The sequence below is a fragment of the Centroberyx gerrardi genome, chromosome 9 (assembly GCF_048128805.1).
Source record: "Centroberyx gerrardi isolate f3 chromosome 9, fCenGer3.hap1.cur.20231027, whole genome shotgun sequence".
NCBI classification, from domain to species: domain Eukaryota; kingdom Metazoa; phylum Chordata; class Actinopteri; order Beryciformes; family Berycidae; genus Centroberyx; species Centroberyx gerrardi.
The window spans coordinates 9222096-9231896 of NC_136005.1; the positions used below are offsets into that span (position 1 = coordinate 9222096).

The 9801-nt window shown below is 40.8% G+C and overlaps 1 protein-coding gene across 1 annotated transcript; it reads left to right on the plus strand.

Moving 5' to 3' along the window:
* Window positions 1–939: 939 nt before the first annotated feature.
* Window positions 940–8455, plus strand: LOC144537836 (cytochrome P450 2J4-like). The gene is made up of 8 exons (XM_078285647.1): window positions 940–973; window positions 2118–2288; window positions 2368–2528; window positions 3039–3215; window positions 4359–4500; window positions 6067–6206; window positions 6327–6468; window positions 8274–8455. The coding sequence occupies exons 1-8, from the start codon at window positions 940–942 to the stop codon at window positions 8453–8455; spliced, it is 1149 nt and encodes a 382-aa protein (XP_078141773.1).
* Window positions 8456–9801: the final 1346 nt, after the last annotated feature.

Here is a 9801-nt window from a genome sequence, read left to right on the forward strand (position 1 = left end):
TTCACATGTTGAGTTATTCAATTATGGATATATATATATTTTTGAAGAATAGGACTAACAGATATATGGTAGCCTACATTATTGTGGCACTATCGATAGATGTGTCATTTGCAACTTCAATCACAACAAACATATACAAAATGTATCAAAGAATATGAAACTTTTTTTTTAGAAGTTTTTTAGAAGTCACGCACTGTCAATACTATACTATACTGCTCAGAAAGTCGCTAGAAGTCACCAGATGATGTCATACGATAATTTGCATATCAATATATAATGCTGCACTTGTTATGCACGCCGCGGCGTAGCCCGTTTTAATATAAGTGCTGACTCCGCCCACCCGGGCCAGTTTCGGCGTACGCCAGTAGAAATTACAAGTGGACCCTATTTTACAGTCCCTGCTCTCAGCGGAGGGAGGGGGGCTACACTGTGACCATCAGACCTCTCTTGATTAGACAAGCAAGTAGAGCAAACCGGCATCAGCCGTACCAATTTATTGCCAAATGCTTTGGGATTCAACACTTTAACATTGCTTCCCATGGTCAGAAAATGTCGCCAGATTTGTCGCTAGTCGCTTTTGAGAAATAAAGTCACCAGGGGGCTCTGAAAAGTTGCTAAGTCTAGCGTCAAGGTCGCCAAATTGTCAACACTGACGCCAAAATGTACTATAGAACCGCGTAGGCAGGCTGTCCGTGTCCGCTACTCGTCCGTGGCATTTTTTTTGAGTATATCAGGACCTTACAATCAGCAGCTCAATTCACTTTCTCAGCCAGAATCTGACAGCTGGCCAAACAGTAGCGTATTAAGCACGATTTTTGCGGTTAAAAAAGTGGGGGGGACACAAACGGGATTTTGAAAAGAGGGGGGGACATGTCCCCCCCATCCCCAGTGGAAATTACGTCCCAGTGCATACCACAGGTAATAACGCTACCTACCGTTATGGTTTGCAGGACAGCAGAAGATGTGGATGTCTGTAAATTGACGGTAAAGAGTGTGGCTGTGTGAGATCCAATATGGCATTATCAGTGTATGGGAGTCAATGTGGCATTTAGCCCATAGGCAAGAGGCCATCTCTTAGTCAAAGATGCCCTCTAGAGGCCATCTCACTAAGCGTTACCTGACTGACTGACTGACTGACCTGAATTTTCCTCGTGATGCCCTCGGCTGCGGCGTAAGAAAAATCAGTCTCATATCAGTCTCATAAAGTTAACTTGGAATATCAACTAATAATTGAATAATTATTATTGAAATTTCAATATTAATAGTTCATCTACAATGCACACAGAGGCTAATCTTGTGTATCGACAGTTCTCCACACAGTATTTTGTGACTGTTGTGGTTAATAATACTGTATCCATAGGAAAGCATTGATGAATGAATATACTGTTTATTACATTGCTCTGTCTCCCAGTCAATGTGACAGTTGACACAATGTGAGGTTGTTTGCACTTTCAAGAAGGTTAAAAACTTGCCCTTGCTAATGTAAATTTTTCTGACTTGGCACTTGGAAGTGTGGAGAACAGACAACCATCCTTTAACCTTTGGGAAATATCTGTATTTATGTGTTGTGTGCACGCATCTTTGTCTTCCTATTTTCATTTGAACCTGTTGTTTAAGATATATCTATGTCATCTTTAAGATAAGCACACTTTTGTTTTCAAATAGTTTTCAATAGCGCCTTAAAACTTATTGATGAATGCTTACATTAGTCATGTACACTGAATATACCAAATGTTAGGGACATCTTCCTGATATTTAGTTGCAGCCCCTTTTGCACAATTCACATCTCAGTTGTCTCAGAGCTTAAAAATCCTTCTCTAACTCGTCTACCTCTCTTTATCTATATCTCCTCCTTTGTGATTGGTATAGATTTAATAAGAGAAATCAATAAGGGGCAATGGCTTTCACCTGGATTCACCTCATCAGTATAGAGCATGAAAATTGCCCTAACATCACTAATATTGTCCCTAATATTTTGTTTGGTGTATAGCAACAACAGATATGGATAGATTTAATAACCTAGTAATAGATTGAAAATTTGTCCAATGAATTTGATTCCTATTAGGATTAGGCTTAGGTTTTCAGGTTCTTTTTCTACTGTTGACAAGTTTGTTCAGCCCCTGAATATTTCCCCTCAGGTGTAGTTTTCACTAACGGCCATATGTGGAAGCAGCAGAGGCGTTTTGCACTTTCTACCCTCAAATACTTCGGAGTTGGCAAGAAGTCCCTGGAACCTGCCATCTTGGATGAATTCACATATTGTGCTAAAGACACTGCTGACCATAAAGGTAAATAGCGAATGCATAGTGAGACATTTGGAATGAATAGATACATCATTTACATATAATTGTCTGTTTAACTGTGCAGGTAAGCCGTTTAATCCACACTTAATCATCAACAATGCTGTCTCCAACATCATCTGCTCCCTGGTTTTTGGTCATCGCTTTGAGTACGCGGATGAGAGGTTCAGGAAACTGATAAGGAAGTTTGACACTGCTCTCCAGATTGAAGGCTCCATTTGGGCACAGGTAAGTAATATATACACTATGGCAAAAAGTATACAGACAGCGCTAATTAGTGGATTCTGGTATATAAAATCCCATGCAATCTCCTTACACAAATATTGGCAGTAGAATGGGCCGTACTGAAGAGCTCAGTGACCTTCAACGTCATAGGAAGGCAGCAATGTTCCGACATCTTGTGGAAAGCCTTCCCAGAAGAGTGGAGGCTGTTATAGCAGCAAAGGGGGGGACAAACTACACATTAATGCCCATGATTTTGGAATGAGATGTTTGATGAGCAAGTGTCCACATACTTTTGGCCATGTACTGTATATGGTATATACCCAGCTTAAGGTCACTGGACAATGTTGCTCCATATTATGGAAAATGTGCATGGTGCATGTGAGCTGATTTGTAAATAGATACATTATCAATATTCAGTGATATTTAAGTAGGTTGCCGCAAATTTATTTGAAACACTTTTATCCAGCTTTCAGAAATCTCTAATCATTACATTGTTGTCACTTAATTCTGCAGCTCTACAACTCATTCCCTCTGCTGATGAGATGTTTGCCGGGGCCACACCAGACTGTCCAGCACATCTGGAATGACGTGAAGGACTTGATAAGAGCAGAGCTTAAAGAGCACAAAGACAACTGGGATCCCGCAGAGCCGAGAGACTACATCGACTGCTACCTGACGGAGATTCAGACGGTGACTAGCAATAGAAAGCTTCAATTACACTATCTGAATGTAAAATTAAACTTTATATACAGCATAAGTAAAAAGTAAATTCGGAAAGCTTGTGATACATTGCTTAAGATGATATGAAAAAAACAAAACATTTTTGCAATATGTTTCTTGTTTTCACATACATAGTAGACCTATCCACTGCTAAGGTATCAAACTGACATAGCTTTTACATTTGGCATCATTCCCAGTAGGTGGTGGTGATAGTCCAAAGCTCAAATGTGCAATTTTGCACTCTTATCACTATCAGCATACTTAAAGGATAAGGCTGGTGCTTTTTAATGCATTGCTTACCGTCAACAAATCCTATGAAAATAACAAAATCAACAATGCGTTTGCTCTACTCCCGTTACTTTCTGACTTCCCACGTACCGTTTTTAGCCGTCAACCCGGATGTCATTGGCTCCAATTGTAAGCTAAAAACCTTGAAATACAGCTCACAAAGACATAGTTTCAATTTTAAAAATCGCTAACTGTTACCACGAAAAGTCAGGCTGTTGTAGTTATTACCAAATCAAATTCAAATGGGAACAAATTCTTCATTACGCTGGGGACTATTTTCGGAGCTACAAAACTACTTTCCTGAGATCGCAAACGTCTTTACAGCCGGCTTATTAAGTTGTTTGAGGAAAAAGTCGGCTGGCCCGGTGCAGCGCGATGATGAAATATGTTGCCCAGAGCAACGGCATGGCTCTTTGACGCGTTTTTAATCGTTTTTTTAATACAATGGAGTTCTATGGCTGCTGGGACATGGCTGCATTGGGCACCGGCTACATGGACGAGACTTGTTGGCAAAACAAAATCATTGCCGATTTTGTTATTTTCATAGGATTTGTTGACGGTAAGCAATGCATTAAAAAACACCAGCCTTATCCTTTAATATTTAACTTTAGTCCACTAAAGCAAAATATTAAAAGGTTTAAAAAGCTTTCCAGTAAGGATTAAAAGGTTTTTAACACTGACTTGAAAGTAAATTCAATCAACAAGGCTATCATGACCTTGGCTTGTAGTTAGTAGTTATGGGTTAATGCCAACATGTAAGTGTTCTGACTTTTTTTTTTTTTTTTTTTTAACAGTTCATTCTAATGTATTTGGATATATTTTCAGAGTAAAGGGGATGCTCAGACTACTTTTGATGAGGTTAACCTGGTGATTTGTGCCTTGGATCTGTTTGTGGCCGGCTCTGAGACCACATCCACCACCCTTCGCTGGGCCTTCCTCTACATGGCAAAGTACCCAGAGATTCAGGGTAGGATCACTGAACAGGCCAAAGAAGCTCTTTGGTCTGACTCAATGGTGTGCACAGGTGTTGACCAAACAGCAAAATTGGCAGCATTAATTTAACTGTGTAGTGTGTAAAATCAACATTAAGCCAGCGTCCAGCGGCCAAAGTCCAAACCCATCTAACACCCATTTTACATTTTTAGATATTTCTGAAAAGCCGTTCCATAGCCATATCTGCTCTATGAGTGGACGAACAACTATCCAATCAACACTTGTCAACACTAAATAAAATTGCCATTGAAAAATCAACACTTTTTTTTGGAAAATGTGCTGGCCAGATGTCCTGAAACACTCCAGCCTTGTTTAGTAATTGTCATTTTCTGTTCCCATTTTCTCCTGCCTGCTCCAGAGAGTTTGTGCAAGCCACTCACAAGTATTACAAGAAACATCTCTTCTCTCCAGTTTTTTTGTTTTGTTTAAAGTTTAATTATGTTTGGACTACTGAACTGTTTAGTACTGGGAATTAGGGCTGCACGATATATCGTTATATGCGCAATAGTCACATCGCAGGACGTGCGATGTCAAGTAAGGCAAATTAACTCAAACACGTCATGCTACAACTTTTTTGCTGCTTGATACAAAAAGGAAAACTCGCATGGTTCTCATTTTCCATGACTAATCTATAAGAGAAGTCTGTCTGATATAACATAATTTTCTCCGATTTAAGGGTTTGTTATAAGAGTAGCGTATGTTACCTTTCCAGCTTTCGCGGCTCCGAACCGTAGTTGGGAAGCCTCTGGTGTTGTGCTAGCCTATTTTAGCTTAGCCTGGCTCGTAGCTGGTAACAAGCTTTTTACTAAGAGTCTGGACCAACTCTGCAGTAGAGAACTGGCACTTTATTTCGGTACAGCAGCGAACATAATGCGCGGCCTCTCGGTGACGTTCTAAGCTCTTTTCCCGCTAACTATGGTAACTTTACTCACTTAGCATCCTGCAACTCGCTCTGGCTGCGGCTAAAAACACACTCACTTCCTACTACGTCACCCGCGCAGGTTACCCACAAGGCCACCTTCTTAAAGGGGCAAGGCTTGATAGAGCTATTCAAGTCATTTGGTGAAAATTCCTGTATTTTTTCATATCGCAATATATATCGCAGAAGAAAAAAATATTGCAATGTCAGTTTTTTCCAATATCGTGCAGCCCTACTGGGAATAGGTTGAAAAGCAAACTTAGATCATGTAATTCTTTTTACTCCATGCTGACTTATATGGTACATCAGTGGTAGCATGGCCATATGCCGCAAGAACTCACTCTGTGCAACAAAAATATAACTGTTAAAAAACAAGAAGGATTTTCTAAACTGGTTGATTGCTGCAGATCAACAGGGAGACAAATCTACTTGGCTACTTGGTACTAGCAGGAATCCAACATGGCACTGTCCATGCAGTCCTAGAAAGTTGCTCTATAAATTGTTATGATGTAGCCAGAAAGCCTCTTGGTGAAATAAGCCCTTCTTATCTGTTCCTCTCCTGCTCCATAGAAAAGGTCCAGGCTGAGATAGACAGAGTGATTGGATAATCCAGACAGCCATCCATGGCAGACCGTACCAACCTGCCCTATACTGATGCTGTCATCCATGAGGTCCAGAGGATGGGCAACATAGTTCCTCTCAGCCTGCCCTCTCATGTCACCAGCAGGGACATCCAGCTGGGAGGATACACAGTCCCAAAGGTAATTTCTCAATGTGACTTACTTAGCACTGTAAAAGATATAATGATGTTCAATTAAGGAGTTTTCACGTCATGTACCATATTGCTTTTTAATGAGTTTTGATTGCAATCCAATCCTCAGGGTGTTACAATAATTCCAAATTTGACCTCGGGGCTGTTCGACAAGAGCGAGTGGGAGACACCCTTCACCTTTAACCCAGGACACTTTCTAAATGAGGAGAACAAGTTTGTGAAGCGAGCTGCATTCCTCCCTTTCTCTGCTGGTAAGGAGCAACACAATGATTCACTCATTCATTCGCCTGCTGAAACACCCTGGACAGGTTGCCAGTCCATCACAGAGTGAACACAGATAGACAGTCACACTCACACCTATGGGCAATTCAGAGTCTCCAATCTGGACTGTTGGAGGAAACCGGAGCACCCAGAGGAAACCCACATGATCAAAGGGAGAACATGCAAACTCCACACAGAAAGGACCGGGGCCAGGAAGTCAGATTTGCAGAGCTTCAAGTTAGGATTAAAGTAATAGTGATGCCACTAATTCACTATCTCCTTTTTTACCACAACGGTTGGCATAACAACCAGCTCCTCTTCCTATAAAGCCCTTTTTAGAAAATCCGACTATGATCCCTCTCCTCTTAATAATTACAAACCTATTTCTAAGCTTCCTTTCATCTACAGAATACTGGAGAAAATAGTAGCAACGTTTTTGATAAATTTCAATCTGGTTTCCATCAAAAACGCAGTACTGAGACTGCCCTGCTTAGACTTACTAATGACATCCTTATGTGTGCTGATAACGGTGATTACTCCAACTTAGTGCTTCTCAACTTAATCGCTGTTTTCAACACCATTGATCATGCCATCTTCATTGATAGGCTTAGCAAATAGGTTGGTATTTCAGCCACTGCTCTGAATGGTTCTCCTCCTACCTGTCTAACAGATATTTCATGGTTTCCATTAGCACTTCCATGTCCTCATCTGCTCCTCTACTTTGCGGGGTTCCCCAGGGTTCTATCCTTGGACCTATTCTGTTCTCACTATATCTCACTATGCTTCCTTTGGGTCAGATAGTCAAGTTCAATAGTTTTGGTTGTATCTCAAATCAAATATTATGCTGATACTCAACTGTACTTATCTGTTAAGACCAATAATTTGGGTAATCTAATCACCCTCCATGACTGTTTGGGTGCTATTAAGGACTGGATGTCAGACAAACCTGAGGTCCTTGTTATCAGCCCTGATCGTTTGGCTAGCGAACATCATCATCATCATATTAGCCTTCTAGCTCCTACCATTAAGGCCTCCGCTAAATATCTGGGCGTTATGTTTGACCAGCACAAATTAATTTGAGCAACATATCAACAAGCTGGTTCAATCCCGTTTTCTCCAACTAAGATATATTGTAAAAATTAGATCAGTGCTATCTGTCAAAGATCTGGAACGCCTAATTAATGTTTTCATTTTCTCACATTTAGATTACTGCAATGCCCTATTCTCTTGCCTTAGCCAGGCAGCCTTGGCTCGGCTACAACTGGTCCAGAATGCGGCAGCCAGGTTATTAAATAGGACTAACCATATGGCCCATATAACTCCAATTCTCGCCTCACTGCAGTGGCTGCCCGTCAAGTAAATTTAATTCTAGGATTTTTTTTTAGGGTGCCCCTGTGGCTCAACTGGTAGAGTGCATATCAGTAAGTGACAGTTCTAATCGCACCAGCACATGTTTAAATCTGGCCTGTGCCCTTTGCTGCATGTCATCTGTCTTTCTTGTCAATCTGTACTGCTTCACTGTCAAAACACCAAAAAACAATTATTATAATCACTTACAAGACCTTGAATGGCCTGCCCCCTTATATTTGTGAACTGCTGACTCTGTATAGGCCTGCAAGGTCATTTAGGTCTTCTAATCAAAGCCTACTAGTCATCCCCCAGGGAGCTGTTTTGTTACCATGTGTCCTTTTGTCTTTCATGTCGTCTTTCTTTTTATTCTCTCTTTGTGAAGTGCTTTGTAAAAAAAACATTCCGTTTTTGTCTTCCATAATTTGAGGATGTTTTTCTGTCCCAGGTAAACGAGTGTGTCTCGGGGAGAACCTGGCCAGGATGGAGCTTTTCCTCTTCTTCACCTCCTTCATGCAGCGGTTCACCTTCTCCATGCCTGCTGGTGTGAAGCCTTCACTTGACTACCGCTTTGGGATCACTCTGGCACCGGCTCACTATGAAATCTGTGCTATCCTGCGTCAGGAGTAACTCTCTCCAGTGGAAAAGCCCTTCAAAAACCAACAACTATCTTTTTTGTTGTAGTCAGCAATCTGCCGATATTGCCCTTTCATTAAAGGTCAGATGTCAGCCAGTCATGTGATCAACTGCCAATTTTCTTTGAACATTTGATTTATTCATTTAGTTGCTCAATAATGACTTTTGTATAGTATTTCTTCATTTAAATGTAGTAGGCTAAGGTATCCCAGAGATTCCCTACCATTTAATTGGTGTTGTGGGTCACCCTGCCCCTTCTGCCAGCACAGAAATATCAACAAAGGACTTGAAGGATGACACCAATTTCTGTAGTCAAGTGCAAGGAGTGAAAGACTTATTTTAAGACAATGTGATTCTTATGTGGGCTTTCTTATTGGCAAGTCTTACATACCTCATTTTTTAATAAAATCTGTAATCTAATTTGCATCTGTTTTTGCTTGTTACAGTTTTTCACAATTGTTTACACACTAAAACTGGAACTTCGGACACAATCACTAAAACCTGAAACTCATGTATCAAATCCCTAAACCAAGTCTGCAAACCTACAAGCACATTTTCAGCTTTTCACTCAATTCTCTATCACACTTTTTGCAAAACACTACACACAGTAATGTGTAGTTTTCTCTCATTCTCTACATTAGGCACAACATTGAAAAACTAAAATCACATGTGTTCATTTGGAAGCACTGCCATCCCAAATGCCTAAATTCATTTACCAATTGGCAACATCCACTCATCACACATATAAACACTAATATCTGAATTGTTCACTCAGAAATCAGAACTTTAGCTCTATAAAAAAGGCCACAGGTGAGCTCTCTTGTTTTTGAGAACAATGTTGCAGTGAGAGCTAGAGGAAGAGGAGTGACAGTAAGAGGAGGAAGAGGAGGACAAGGACAAAGAAGAGCAAGGAGAACAGTTATCTCAGATGAGATCCGGGTCACTTTGGTTCACCATGTGGTCCACATGGGTTGAGCATGAGGGAGGCTGGGCAGAGAGACCAGTCCAACCTGAGCTTCACTGCTGCTTCCATCATCCAGATATTTAGAAATGAGAACAGGCAAGTAGCCTAATCTCTACACCATGTTACTGTTCTTTATACTGTAGTATACTGTAGTAGTAGCAGTAGTAGTAGTAGTAGTAGTCCTACACATCAGTAGGCCTGTGCTACTCAGTGATGGTTGGCCAATGTTACAGTAATGTGTCATTTCATATTGAAAAATAGAATTATTCTTGTACCCTAACCAATCACATCATGTTTTTAGACCTTCTGCAGAACTGATCAGACGACAAGCCTTGGCTTGTGATGTAGACGAGGTGCTGTCCGACCCAAACAGGAG

Coding starts and splice junctions, on each gene's coding strand:
- LOC144537836 (XM_078285647.1), top strand. CDS start 940: ATGGTTTGCAGGACAGCAGAAGATGTGGATGTCT. Junction 2,289..2,367: donor AGACACTGCTGACCATAAAG/GTAAATAGCGAA, acceptor TTAACTGTGCAG/GTAAGCCGTTTAATCCACAC. Junction 2,529..3,038: donor AAGGCTCCATTTGGGCACAG/GTAAGTAATATA, acceptor TTAATTCTGCAG/CTCTACAACTCATTCCCTCT.